Genomic DNA, 14,809 nt, shown 5'->3' with positions numbered 1-14,809 from the left:
CTTTCCCCCCTGCCCCCTTCTTTTTTTGAGGTGGGAGGGATTGTGTGTAAAGGGAAAGGAAGTCTTCAGTAATTCCTTCTTTCTCCCTAGGGCAAAATATAAACTACAGTTTTATATGCAGTATTTGCTTTTTAAAACAATAGTGAAATAATATTTTAGTTCTTATTTGAATTATTAGTGTTGTGTGTTAATCTTCAGAAAGCTTCATTTGGTTAGTGAGCATTTTATTTCTTATTTTCAAATTTAGTGTTGGGCAGACACAAATTTATTGTTAGTTCCTAATACCGTGTCTTCCTAAGGAATGTGGTGGTGTTCTTTAGAAGCAGAAAGGTGGTCTTTATCTGTGATATCTTCCTTTCGAGAAACTGGGTGAAGCAGGGCTTTTTCCACTTACAATTTGACAATATTGATGTCTTCTGTTTTCACTGCTGAAACTCCATCCTCTTTTTCCTTCCTGTAGAAAGCAGGAGGGGAGAAATTGGCACCAAGAGGTCATAAATTCACTTTAGGAGCCTGAGTGAGCAGCTGCTTTTAGAACCTGTAATGCTAATTAACATCTTGTCCTTCTTTTAAATTAAGTTGGACTCATTTGTATCTTTTTCTCAGTTTTTAAACTACAATTAAACAATCTTCTTTCAGTAAGAAAGTAACTACTAGAGCTTAGTTTCTCTGGAAGAAAAACAGGAACAGAGGTACCTAACCCTCCCTGTCCTCTAAGTATCTTTGAAGTTTCTACCTTTGAGTTTCAGTAAATCACAAATAGTGTTTTTCAATGTCAAATTTATGGCTATTTTAAAGTAATGCTGTGATGAAACATGAGGATTATACTTAGTTACTTTGTTTAGTTTCACTTATTTACATCACTTTGCTATGCAGTTGCTGTTCTTGAAGCAAATACTGTTGCTTGTTTTCAGGAACACTTCTAAAACATGCATTTTTAAAAAAAATCCTTTATGGATGGGAAATACTTGACTTCACACAGTCTTTTGTCACTGATGACCTCTGTGATATGTTCATAAGTGTATAAATGGTTTGTACTGTAAAAGCTAATGTTAGCCTGTATTTCTTTTTGAGATTATACATCCGGTGGGCTATGTTACTATAGTACTTGCTATAATAAGCAGATCCCAAATGTATTCATCTTTTACTGTGCATGCAAAGATCACGTGTGCAGTGTGTATCTGGCATGTTGTAAGATGTGGCAGACTTGATGAATGTGCTCTGTAGACTTGATAAATGTGTATTGCAAATGGCCATTGCGGGATGTCTGCAGGCCAGCTGGAGCTACTGCTTTATCTAGATTGCCAGACAAGGTTGTCAAGCTCTGCACAAATCTATGATAGTCATATCGTTGCCAGTACCCTAACCTTTGTTATAGCACTGGTTTTCTAGCTCTATGAGCTGTCAAAAAGCTATGGTTCTGATTTACTGGATTTGTCGCAAGAATATAGTTTTTTCTTTGAGGTAATTTTTTTAAATGCAGTCAGCTTCACAACAAGCTGTGCACTGAAAAATAATTTGATTATTTCTCAAGCATGCTATGGGCAACTTTTTTGTGTAGTCTGTAGAACATCAAAATATCATTCAATAGTAATGATGCCAGTTTTACTAAACAACTCTATCCTCTTTGGTCTTTGCAGTTTTGGTTTTGAATTGAATAAGATCAAAAGCACAAGTAAGTGTTCAACTCATAAACATGAAAAAGGCAAGAAATGTAAGTGTGGCAACTTGGTCCTACCTGTAAATATTAGAATCTGCTTCTGGAATCTAGTAGGCAGTTGTACAACTTAAAATCATCTGTGTATAGCAAACATACTACCTTCATGGGGCTTTTCTGGTTTAGGTTTTGGTTTTCTTAGGAGTGTCTCATTTCAAATTATCTCTCAGTTATTTAATCTTCTGTGAAGGCGTTCTGATTACTAGTAGCCGTATGGCAGGACTGGTGCATTTTTGACATTCTGATGATGAAACTGCAACAGCAAACAAAGTTTTCTGTGTCTGTTCATGCCAGCTTTTAGAACTAAAGGGAATCTGGAAGCTATAAACAAATATTTTCAGTGTCTTAAAATGAAACTTCCTGTTGCTTCTGTTGAGGGCATTTAGGGGCCTGAGGATGCAATACTCCTGGAGTTTTACTGACTTTGATAAAAGTCAGACTTGAAATATACTTGTGTGCAGCTGAGGTGCTGATGGGGAGGGAAGGAGTATGTGTTAGTGTACAGTGTTAATTTCGTTAGCTGAAATGAATTAGTACTCCTGATCACTGTGTTTTCGTGTAGCCCATCTCGTGCACTCAGTCATCAGTCTGCTTTCTGTGCTTTTGAAATGCTTCACTTTTTAAGAGATGGAAACAACTAGATGTGTTTCATGTTTCTAATCAGCCACAGGATATTGGGCTCAGATAAACCTGATCACTTACTTCCACCCAGGATCTGTAAGACTGAAAGGGGAGTGGAAGTTTCCTCCTCTTAATCTTCCATCCTATGTCTTCTGACTCAGGGGAGACAAAGAAAACAGCTGCCAACTATCCCACTCGTCCACTCGTGCAAGAGGGAAGAAGATCCCGATGTGACTAGTCCTTCTGGTAGTCCATACTTCAGGTTACAGCAGTTGGCCTGTCTACCCTTTCTTAGGTTATCTTCCAGAATTAGCAGTTCTTGTGATAACTGCAGTGTTCGAGTCTGCTGCAGCTGCTCCTGGTTTGAGTAAAGTCAGCTTTGTTTTCCAGGGTTTCGTTTATTTGCTCATGGTTGGAATGACAGTATTGACAGTTGTCTGCTGTTTGAGAAAACTTGAAGGCAAGGTAAAGATGCTGAAGTGTCCTGACTGTGGACCGTAGAATGTGGTGGGTTACTTCTGGTTTCTTCTCAGAGATAATACTCATAATCATATGACTAGTATTAAATTTTGTAAAATCCCATGTGTTTATCAACATAATTTTTAATAATAAATGGTTTCAGGGAATATGAATTTTTCAACTTCTTTTAATTTTTATAAAATACTTTTTTCTCTGCAGCTGCTGTTACTCTCTCTGTACTTTAGTTACCAAGCTGTTGGTAATCTTTTCTCAGATCGCGGCTGTTACTCTCTCTGTACTTTAGTTAGCAAGCTGGTGGTAATCTTTTCTCAGATCCAGTGTTGTTGGTAGTCAGGCTGTTGCCTGAATACTCCCACGGTATTTTCCTTCCCACAGTCAGAAATAAAGAACATTGCTGCCCTAATAAGCCTTTCTTTTGCTAGCTAACGAATGAACTTGGCAACATGGGTCACTTATATCCTCAGTTCAGTGCCATTTGTGGAAAGAGAACTGAAAAAAAAAATACTATAATTTGGAGTGGAGCTGTAGGAAGCGCTTAGTTCTTGGTAAAAATTCTTTTTTAAAAAAAGCAAAAACCATTGGTCAGTCACATGCATTCTCTTTGGCTCTAATTTGTGGTCTTTACTGCTATTCTGGACTTCCGGTCTTAAACAGAGCATTATAAAAAAAGTCACCGCTTTTCATTTGTATTTTGTATTTAAAATTTCTTTCTTTCTGCTTGTAGATTTGTTTGTAAATGCATCATAAACAGACAGCCCAGAATGAAGAAAGCAAGCAGGAGTGTTGGCTCAGTGCCCAAAGTGCCTGGAGTAAATAAAACTCAAACAACTGAAAAAGCCAAACCAGAAAACGGCTCCTCAGTGTCTGCAGTAACAAAACTCTCCAAAACGGGGCCATCAGCATCTCTTTTGAAGGTAATAACCAATAGAACGTTCTGATTATTTATATTTTTTACAATAAAGCTTTAAAAAGAGTAGAATTTTAAGGCATGTCTAATGCAGCCTAGACTAGAGGTTTGTTATATGGGTAACTGAAGGGAATTTGGGTAATTACACAGCCTTGGCCAGGGTAATAGGACCTTGTGTGGCATTCATGTTGTATTTTTCATGTTGCAACGTGTGATGTGATGGAAAGCAATGTACTTTGCAGAACTTGGCTATTCTGCAAAAGGAGCAGAATGGAAGTTGCAGTCTGATGAACGTTATTAGTAGTGTCATGTGCTATGCTTGAATGGTGTGTCAGTGACTAATGGGATTTGATAAGAGCTATTTATGAATTCTGAAAAAAGAACTAATGAGATATCTAACATGAGAAACTTTTTGATATCAGTGATCCGTGTTAGGTCAGTGCAGCTGCATTCTTCTAGCTGTTTTGGCCTTTGCTTTGCGTGAAGTACTGCTTGAGCTGAATTTTCACAAGTTGATTCTTGCTCCTAGAACAAGTTCAAAGGTAGAGGTTTTCTCTTATATTAGCAAAACAGGGCAGTAGATTTAGGAGCGTATGGTTTTCAACAACCAAGAAAAATAAGACGTACTGAGGTGTGCTGGTGTGGAGTTTTCACCTGGGAGAGAACACATCTGGGTTGGACAGATGACATGAGCCTGCCAGGTCTGCCTCCCTCTCCCGGCATGGAAACATGGCTGGACCCACCTCCTCCGGCCTTTCTGCAGCCCAGTATTCAGAGCTGTGGCGCTGCTGCTGCCCTGGGGCAAATGAACAGAACAAAGGAAAGGGCTGGTGTCTGCAACTGGGTCCTGAACCACTGTCACCTACAGGAAGCCAGATAGGCCATTTAAATAACTGGCAATTAAGACCTAAAATTAAAGAAGTGGTAAGGATTGAGGTCTCTCTGTAGTAGCTGTGCAGGATTACTGAAGTCAAAAGGTGTGTTCCCTTTCTCTCTTCTTGCTTTTCTTTTATGGAAGAATGGTTAATACTTTTTGCTGATGAACTTGCGGGCCAGGTTTCAGCTAGATTTTCTCCCAGTGCTCCCCCTTTTCTCTGCCACCCAACGTATCTTGCAGTTTTCTTAACTTTAATCTTTTGATGCTTGTTGACACTACTTATTTTGTATTTCTAGAAACCTCTCAAAGAATACGGAAACAAAAGTCCTTTGTAGTTTACTTATCAAGTTTCTTATGTTATACCTCTGTGAGATAAAGGAGGAGGATGATCTAACACTGAAGAAATTTGACCCAGTATGCTTTCACAATTTTACTTATATTAGTAACACTTCTGGCTATGTTTGGGTGTGGGATTAGAATTTATGACAATTGTATGTTTGAGGCACAATGAAAATTACTAAGACTTATCTCAGCTTTATGTTAGAGCCAGGCTTACTCATACAGTTGGATGTCTTTTACTTGTTAAGCTGCTGTTGTGCCAACTATGTGACTTAATAATAATGACAACTCTTATCTTCTTTGATTGTTCCATACTTATACAACAAAGTTAGTTGTTTGTATTTTTTTGACTTACAGATACTGGCACATCACATTTATAATTACTGGCTTGAAAGAAGTATCAATAACAAGTTGTATTATTTTTAAAATAATTTTTTGTATAGTTTTATATTTGATTTTGTTGATGAAGCATTTGATACCTTGTTTTCCTCATAGTGTTTGTAGGATCTGTATTATGTATTATGAATTTCATTTAATATTGCTTGACAAAAAGACCCCAACCATAGCTAGCATTAAATAATTTTAATTGCAACAGCTTACTAATTTATTCTGTCCTCAGAGTAAGCGTGCACATAGATATAGAAAACTTTGAGTAGGATATTGAATGAAAAGCCACTATTAAGGACTAGAAATACACATTTACAGTACTATACCAATCTTAATTCAGTCAGTAATAATGCTGAGAAATTGAAAATTACTTTCTAATTATAGTATGTTTTTTTTCTTATCCCGTTCATGATACAACCATAGACCGGTGTTGAGCTTTGCGTGGGCTTCTTTCACTACGCATTGTTCCATAGATTTGTCCTTTTTTGTTGAGTTTTCAAAGTGTGTGGACAATGAGCACAGGAAGAAACTGTGAGACCCACCCTTCTGTACAGCTGAACACTGTTCCAGAGGTCGGTCGGTCGGTCTGTCTGCTTCAGAATGCCTTTTTGTAAGTTACTTCTTCATAGGTTTTTGGCTCCCACTTTGCCCAGGACTTTTGTAAATGTTCAGCAACCCCCCCCACCCCACACATGTTATTACAGCAGAAGGTTAACTGCCAGCCACTTCTAGTTTTTAATCTGTCAAAAAATACTCTGCAAATAACAGTGTGTTCTTATTTTTAAGATCATTATTTTTTTGCTTCTTTAGCTAATGAGCTTGTGATCATGCTAACACCTACAACCGTAATTAGACGGCAGCTGTACTTCACACAAATGAATTGCAAAATCCAGTGTCCCTGAAAAGCCAGAACTTGGACACCAACATTTGAATACATAAAAATTAGAATGTGTTTTCGGTATTCATGTGTCTAGGCTTCAGTATTCTGTTTGCAAAATGCAATAACTTAATTACAGATTGTTGTGAAGTTTGATGTTTCAAGCACTCAAATGCAGCAACAGCAAGCATCAAAGAAAATCCCAGGTAGGAATAATTAGATATATATAAAAAAAAGGATTTGAATGAGGTGCAGTAAATAGCATATACATGTTGAGAAACTAAGATTAAATTAATTGTAGAGGTGATCATTCAAGCTTCATTGCACTGAAAGAAAGGTGGGGGGAAAATAGAATATGAATTGTATAATTACAGAGTGGGGTTTTTAATATATAAAACCAAAATAGGTCTGGATGAGCATTTCTAATTATGATCTTTTCTAATTTTTCATATTTTAATGTAGGTGTTTTAATGCTACGCAGGATTGCAGTGTTTTCAGTAAATGGGAGAAACTGTTCTTCCTTGAGGAAAAAGCTCTTTAATAAACATATGACATTTATTTTGCTTCCATTAAAAATATACGCTATGAAAATACTTTGATTTTTAAAGTCAAGAATGGTTGCCATTACGGAGTGTTAAGAAAAGAGAGCTGCTGGTTTGTAATTTTTCCAAAGCTTTGCTAAATAGTTTTCTTTGCCAAGAGTATAGTGTTACAGTTTTGAGAAACTGTTTACTAATTGGCTGCAGAGGAGGCAGTGCCTTCCAACCTAGGCTAGAAATAGTTTAAGGGTAAGTCGGAAGAAGAATGGCTGTCTTAAATTCCTTTGTTCAGCAAGGACTGGAGATGACTAATGTCAGAAAGTGTGTATTTTACTTAGCTGTGTTTTTTTTTTTTTTTCTTCAAGCTGAGTCACATCTTGACCTATTTGGCTTGATAACATGTACTTGTACTATAAGTGCCTAAAAGCTTAATCTAATTTCCCCACTCTTTCAACAGGATAAAAATGCTGACAGCTAATAGTCCCTTTGAACTGTCATGTTTGGTGACTGATTGGCAGATTCAGTAGCAAAATAGAAAATCGCTGTTCTATGCCTTTTTGTAATACCTTGTTTTAGGTGATAGTTGCATCACAAGGTTGTTTCCCTCCCTCTCTACCCCCGTGCCCACAAGATTAGTTTAGATTATATAAGAAATCTGATTAGATTACAGGTTAACGGAGGATTGTCATACAGTAGTAGTTTGTGCTCAGCTCCCCCCCTGCACAAGTAGTGTGGGCTTTGTCGATTTTGTAGCCCTCCAATATTTTTATTTTCCCGTTGGTACTTACATTGTGTCTGCTGTTTTGCATGGCTGTGTGACATAGCAGATCAAGGACCTGATCTGGCTCCTGGGAGGAAGGAGCTCTTTGAAAAGGCTTCAGTTTACACAGCACAGTGTGTAAGCGCATGGAGAAGAAGCGGGATAGAACAACAGTGGCTTTTTCATAGCAGAAAAGCCAGCTTAGATGCACATTAAACTAGAGCCTCAGAGTAATGTGTTTTCTTCCAGTCTTTTATAAACCTTTTTAGAAGGCTGTACCATTTTCTACATGATTCAATAAAAACATTCTTGTCCTAGAGGATTTTACCCTTACAAATACCTGTTTCTATCTGTAAATTATCTGTATTTCTAACAACTGCATGCAGAACAAATACATTCTCTTCCCAAGCTCCCTTTTGTTTTGCAGCTGCTGTTCTTTGTAAATGGCACAAATCCCATACATGCCCTTTCCACAATATCGTGATCCATGTTCCTAACTGTTCTGAAATTTGCACTTGCAAAAGAAACTGTATAGAAAGGAGTGAGATGCAACTTTTTTTTAATTAAGCAAGTGTACCTTCATTCTTAATGTATAGCATCGTAATGTCTGGCATATAGTTTTTAACATGAATATGTATGGGAGCAAGAAGTTAGAAACCTGAAGAATTTGAAAGTCATGATGTAAAGCAACTGGTTAAGTCCTGAGCACTACCTTTTAGCTGGGAATGCTGGTTGAGACTTCAAATGTGTTATCCAGCTGAATAATACAGTTACTCAAGGAATGCTGCTAACACAGCTGTTTTCTTTTAATTTTTCTTGCCCTTATAATGTGAAGAATATTTAGCATATTTTGATTGTTTCTCCATTTGAAAAATTGCATTTTAAAGAGTTGTAAAGTCTGCCAATTAATGCTTAAGAACTTAGTATTTTTAGAGCTTGCTTTATTCTGAAAATTATATTCTGTATTTGGGAATCCAGTTCTTGAGACTCCTGTGCTTACTGCCTTGTCACATTCCAGGCAGCTTTTGTGGCTAACAGTAGTTTCAGGAATGATCGTATGAGGTCAGACAAAAAGTCCATCAAACAAATATCCCGTCTCTGAGAGTGCTTAGTAAAGAGCATGAAAACAAGGCAAGGATATATGGTGAGGGTGGCTTTTTCCTCCCCTCTGGGTACTGTCCTGGTCTCTAGTGATTTGTAGCTTAGTATTTTGAGCTAGAAAGGGTATTTTATTAATGTTGGATTGATTTTTATTGTTGTTTGGTTTGATCTTTTTGTTGTGAACTTGTCCACCAGAAAACACTTGATCATATTCTACTGAAGGACTTTATACTAACTTCCTAGTATTTGCTGGTTCAATTATCTAAGAATTGCCTTCATTTTTATGCTTAAGTGAACCTTCAGTCAAAATTGAGAAGTGTTACACTGTGTTGTGTTACTGTGCTTTACTTAGTTTTTTTTTTTCTCCTTGGTATTGAAACATTAATCATCATGTCTGGGAGAGAGAAGACTCAGTTTCTATGGTCAATCATATGTAAGGAATTGCAGTTCAGTTTCAACTTATCAACTCTGTACAGTGCAGTGCATTTATACTTTTCAACATTCTTGCATAGACACATGACTAGTCAAATATGTACTTTTAAAACTGATAGAATCTTTAACAGAAGAAATGTTGGCTATGCAGACTTCTCAGCCAGCTGTCTTAAAGCTGCTTCTTCCCTTTCTTTCAGACTAAGAGTAATGATGACCTCTTAGCGGGGATGGCTGGTGGCGGTGGAGTGACAATGACCAATGGTGTCAAGGCAAAGAAGAGCACTTGTGTATCAACAGCATCTTCAGCTTCAGGGATGACCATGAACAGCCTGGAAAATAAACCCAAAACTATTGCAGGTAGATGGATATATTGATCCTTAAAGATGGTAGTTGGGTGGCTTTTTATTTTCCTATTATGTATTGAGGATTCAGGCTGCCTAATGAAGTGCTCAGTAAGGCCACGGTCAAATCAAACAACTCCCATGCTCTTTTCCTGTTTTTTAATACTATAATTGCCTTTTTGCAGGGTGTTCCTTTTAATTTTTTCAGTACTGATTATGCAACTACTATATAAAACTAGATAATATAATTAATCTAGAGAATCATAGATTTGTCTAAAATCATTTAATTTGTCTAAAAAAAATCCATGCCTGTAACGGATGGAGTGAGACTGCACTTCACTCCTAAGAGAGAAGCAAGCACTAAATCTTGAAGATGTGATCACATGTTGCAGTCAACATTTTAGACATTCTGTATTGCTTTATAGAAGTGAAGTAAGAGAGCTTTCAGAAACTGTTCAGAAAAGTGAAATTATAATGTTATCAGTATGGATGGAAATACGTCTTGCCTTCCATTGCTATGTTTTGGATTCAGTAATGCTTGCAAAGCTGTAAAGAATCTGGAAATAGAGTAGTAACAATCTATCCTTGTCTTTATGAAATGAGATGAAAATACAAAAAACCTTAACTTTCATTTTGGGGAATCATAATATGCAATTCATCACTTAAAAGCTTGCATTCAAATTTATTGAAAAGAGATAAATTTGAACTTGTAGGAATAGTACTGCTGCAGTTTTTCTACAATTTATCAGAAGCTGCTGAAGACAGAAAAAAAGAAACTTGCAAATGTTAAACTTTAAGGTCTAACTCATTTTCCAAATACTGGTAAAGCATAGCAATTGATAAAGCATGTATCAATTAAAACGTAACTGCACTGATTCATGATTAAGGTTGTATAAATGTTTACTCTAAATGTATTTTATGAAATGTGTTTACCAGTGTGATTCAGAAAATCAACCACTGTATTGCTGATACAAAATACACAGTCTTCTATTACAGATACTGTATTTTAAATGAATGTTCCTAACTTTCAAAAAACATATAGGTACAAGTTCCACAACTAAGCGTAGCACTTCATCTGGAAATAAAGAGTCAAGCTCTTCTAGAGAAAGAATACGCGATCGCTCTCGTTTAAGCCAGAGCAAAAAGCTACCTTTGACTGGACAGGGGACCAATGATACGGTACTGGCAAAACGCTCCCGTAGTCGCACCAATCCAGAATCAGATATTCGAATGAGCAAGTCCAAATCAGACAATCAAATCAGTGACAAAGCTGCATTGGAAGCAAAGGTGAATGATCTTTTGACATTAGCAAAAACTAAAGATGTGGAAATCTTGCATCTGAGGAATGAACTAAGGGATATGCGTGCTCAGCTGGGACTTAACGAAGATCAACTTGAAGGTGATGAAAAATCTGAAGAAAAAGAGGCCATTGTTGTCCATCAGCCAACTGATGTAGAGTCTACGTTGCTACAGTTACAGGAACAAAACACTGCCATCAGAGAAGAGCTCAACCAGCTGAAGAATGAGAATCGAATGTTAAAAGACAGACTAAATGCATTAGGCTTTTCTTTGGAACAAAGGCTGGACAACTCTGAAAAACTCTTTGGCTATCAGTCTTTGAGTCCAGAGATTACAACTGGCAACCACAGTGATGGTGGTGGTACTCTGACATCTTCAGTGGAAGGTTCTGCTCCTGGATCAATGGAAGACTTGTTAAGTCAGGATGAAAACACTTTGATGGACAATCAACACAGTAATTCCATGGATAATTTAGACAGTGAGTGCAGTGAAGTTTATCAACCACTGACATCAAGCGATGATGCCTTAGATGCTCCATCATCTTCGGAGTCTGAAGGTGTACCAAGTATAGAAAGATCAAGGAAGGGAAGCAGTGGCAATGCAAGTGAAGTGTCCGTAGCTTGTCTAACAGAACGGATACATCAGATGGAAGAGAATCAGCACAGTACAGCTGAAGAGCTCCAAGCCACACTTCAAGAGCTTGCAGATTTGCAACAAATAACACAAGAGCTAAACAGTGAGAATGAAAGACTTGGAGAGGAAAAAGTAATCCTTATGGAATCTTTGTGCCAGCAAAGTGACAAATTAGAACACTTCAGCCGTCAGATCGAGTATTTTCGATCCCTTTTAGATGAACACCATATTTCATATGTAATTGATGAAGATATGAAAAGTGGTCGCTACATGGAGTTAGAGCAACGTTATATGGACCTTGCAGAGAACGCTCGGTTTGAGCGAGAGCAGCTGTTGGGTGTTCAGCAGCACTTGAGCAACACTTTGAAGATGGCAGAACAAGACAACAAGGAGGCCCAAGAAATGATAGGGGCATTAAAAGAACGAAATCACCACATGGAACGGATTATTGAGTCAGAGCAGAAAAGCAAAACAGCAATAGCATCTACCTTAGAGGAGTACAAAGCCACAGTAGCCAGTGACCAGATTGAGATGAACAGGCTGAAAGCTCAGTTAGAGCATGAAAAGCAGAAAGTGGCTGAGTTGTACTCTATACACAACTCTGGAGATAAATCAGATATACAAGATTTGCTGGAGAGTGTCAGGCTGGATAAAGAAAAAGCAGAGACATTGGCCAGTAGTCTGCAAGAAGAGCTGGCACACACTCGCAATGATGCCAATCGATTGCAAGATGCCATTGCTAAGGTAGTGTTTAAAACAAACTGTTGTATTTTAACATCCCGTATACACCATGACTTACTGTTGGTCACTGTAGTTCTTTTAGCAGTAAAGGATTAATTATGAGGGTAATCGGATTGCAGTAGTGTTAGGATTGATTACTTTCTCTTAACCCTTGTTATGAAAATGACGGAGGCCTTTTTAAAAATTATACGGATACATTCAGCCACAGGGTAACTGTTGTGTTACTTTTTTCAAATACTGGTATTTAAACTCCGCAACTTATTTCAAAGGCCAAACTTAAACAGTAATTAAGATACTGTATGAATCTTCTGCTTAAATTGCATGCCTTCTGCAAGAGTTTCAAGGAGTTAGTGCCAAACTGGTGAAGAGGGATGTCACTGAGAAAGTACTGGGAGTCAAAGTTTGAAGTGTTAACCCAGCTGTTGATGAGTTGTAGGACCTTTCACAGGTGTTGAGAGAATATTTTGAAGTTTCAGCTTGTTCAAGTTCGTTCAGTTAACTTAGAATGAACTGATGATAAAGAAAGCAGAAAAGTGTCTTTCTCCAATCAAGAAATGACTAATTTTGAGGTAGACAGAGATTTTACCAAATTTAGTTTAATTTACTGAATACATGTTTTAGTTTTGAATGAAAAAAAACACATTTTGATAAGCTTTTAAACAATTATTATTAAATATGGCAAATACACATAGGTTTTTTACTAATGATCCATCCAGGAGCAGCTTGTGTGTTGACTACGTTTTGGATCACAATGTGTCTTTCTAGTTCTAGAACAGCTATTTTGACTCAAATATAACTAATTTATCTAGTAAATATGCCTAGTAAAAGTGTTTACCATAATTTGATATAAAAATAAGAATAATAAAATTCATTTAATAACTTTAAGTATACATTTAAAGGTGTGTCTTCCTGATGAGAAAATTTATGCCCAATTTAATGTCTGAACTACCTATTAGTTGCAAATCAACATGTTAGTCATGATCACCAGCCAGTTAGAATCAACCTTAATTTGGGAAGAAAAAAACAAAATTTTAATAATTAAAGTTGAGTAGTGCTATTAAAATAAAAAAAAATATTGAAACAGATGATTTAAAGCAGAGTATTTTGTCTGTTAAAATTGGTGCCTGATTATATTGTCCCACCCTAAGCCATGACCTAATTTCTTTTGTTTTTCTGACACCCTGTTTTTGCTGTTGGGTTAATGTTACTGTGCCTCTGATCCCAGCTTGTTACTTAGGTTGCAGTTTCCTGAGGCAGAATAAAATAGCCTCTCTGCTCCTGAAAGGGAGAAGTCTACTACCTCTTCCTTTCCCTGTTTTTTTTTTAATTCAGTCCAATAGCTTGTAAGACTCCTCTGGGAACTACTTCAACTCACTAACACATCTCACACACGAATATGAATCCTGCTACTTGGTTAAGGAAATGAATCATCTCACAGGTCCAGCAAGTGCTAAAATTGGTGCACAGAAGAGTGCAGGCTTTTTTTTGGCAAGAGAAAGAAAGGGTAAAGAGCTCCTCCACCACCTCCTCCCTTTTCGATGTCAGCTAGATGTTAAACTGGATCAGCTGCTCATGAAATCACAGCCTTGGTACTATGGTATTGTTGCTTCATTTGAATGCAGGATACTGCTGTTAGAGTAGCTGGGGAATGCTCGTATGTTTAGCTTGGGAATAAGAGAGTTTAACTGTGGCTCAGGAAAATAGTTGCACTAGAACAATACATTTTTAAAGGCTTACACTTAACTTCTTGTCCCATACTTTTTTTATGGTTGCAGAAAAATATTGTAAGTATGGTAGTTATGGAACTAAAGTGTGTTTTAAAATGCAACCAATTTAGTTATGATAAGATACGTTCTTTTTCAGGTTGAAGATGAATACAGAGTGTTCCAAGAAGAAGCCAAGAAACAAATTGAGGATCTCAATGTGACTCTAGAAAAACTTCGGACAGAACTAGATGAAAAAGAGACTGAGAGAAGTGACATGAAAGAAACTATCTTTGAGTTGGAGGATGAAGTAGAGCAGCATCGTGCTGTGAAGCTTCATGACAATCTCATTATATCTGATTTGGAGAGTAAGTGTTATGAGTTTCTCTTGTGAGAGAAATGATAATTTAAGAACAGCTGAAGTGGCACACTGAAATGGTGAAAATATTTTCACTTGTCTTTCGTATGTCTGAATTCAAGTCAGACTGGGCTTTGCAGAACCCTGATATGCTAGGGGGAAAAAATCAAGTTGGCTTTGCTTTTCCAGTCCCAGTAATAGTTGGTGTGGGAATGAAAACCTGTGAATTGAGAATAAATACGAAATCTGATAATGCTGTTTTCAAGTTGTTTTTCAAAGTAGAAGAACAGGTAATTACAGACTTAATAATGCATTTTGGAGACCGGATGATTGATTTAGTGTTTTGGTGTTGGGTATTTTTTTTTTTTAAGAATGCTCTCTTTCGAGTGCCCAAATATTAGGAGTTATCAGGTAGCTTGAGAATGTGTATAATTAATGATTTCTCCCACCTGGAGAAAGGTTTTTAGTGGAGAAGGGGGTGAATGGAGGCTCTGAAAGTTACAAACGTCAGAGCTGACTTGGCAATATGGATATATTATGTATCTCTTTCTGTGTGGATTTGCTCAAGTCATGAAACTGATCTGTGAACCTAAAAATGAATCTGACAAACTTCAAGCAAGTTAGTAAAACCTTATCTGTTGACTCTTGCCACCATACAAGAAACGGTTGGGGCTTATAATGAAATTCATGTTTACTG

The 14,809-nt window shown here is 37.1% G+C and overlaps 1 protein-coding gene across 1 annotated transcript in view; it reads left to right on the top strand.

The window, feature by feature from the left end:
* The first annotated feature begins 3,559 nt into the window (after nucleotides 1–3,559).
* The window catches only part of SPECC1L (sperm antigen with calponin homology and coiled-coil domains 1-like), a 54,606-nt gene continuing 43,356 nt past the window's right edge, over nucleotides 3,560–14,809 (top strand). The window contains exons 1-4 of the mRNA XM_009330776.1: nucleotides 3,560–3,732; nucleotides 9,235–9,394; nucleotides 10,421–12,054; nucleotides 13,915–14,122. Of these exons, the coding sequence (XP_009329051.1) occupies nucleotides 3,580–3,732; nucleotides 9,235–9,394; nucleotides 10,421–12,054; nucleotides 13,915–14,122 (2,155 nt within the window). The 5' untranslated portion in view covers nucleotides 3,560–3,579. The remainder of the gene's footprint in view (nucleotides 3,733–9,234; nucleotides 9,395–10,420; nucleotides 12,055–13,914; nucleotides 14,123–14,809) is intronic.

The sequence above is a fragment of the Pygoscelis adeliae genome, unplaced genomic scaffold, assembly GCF_000699105.1.
Source record: "Pygoscelis adeliae isolate BGI_AS28 unplaced genomic scaffold, ASM69910v1 Scaffold358, whole genome shotgun sequence".
NCBI lineage: Eukaryota > Metazoa > Chordata > Aves > Sphenisciformes > Spheniscidae > Pygoscelis > Pygoscelis adeliae.
This window is presented reverse-complemented; position numbering and strand designations above follow the sequence as displayed.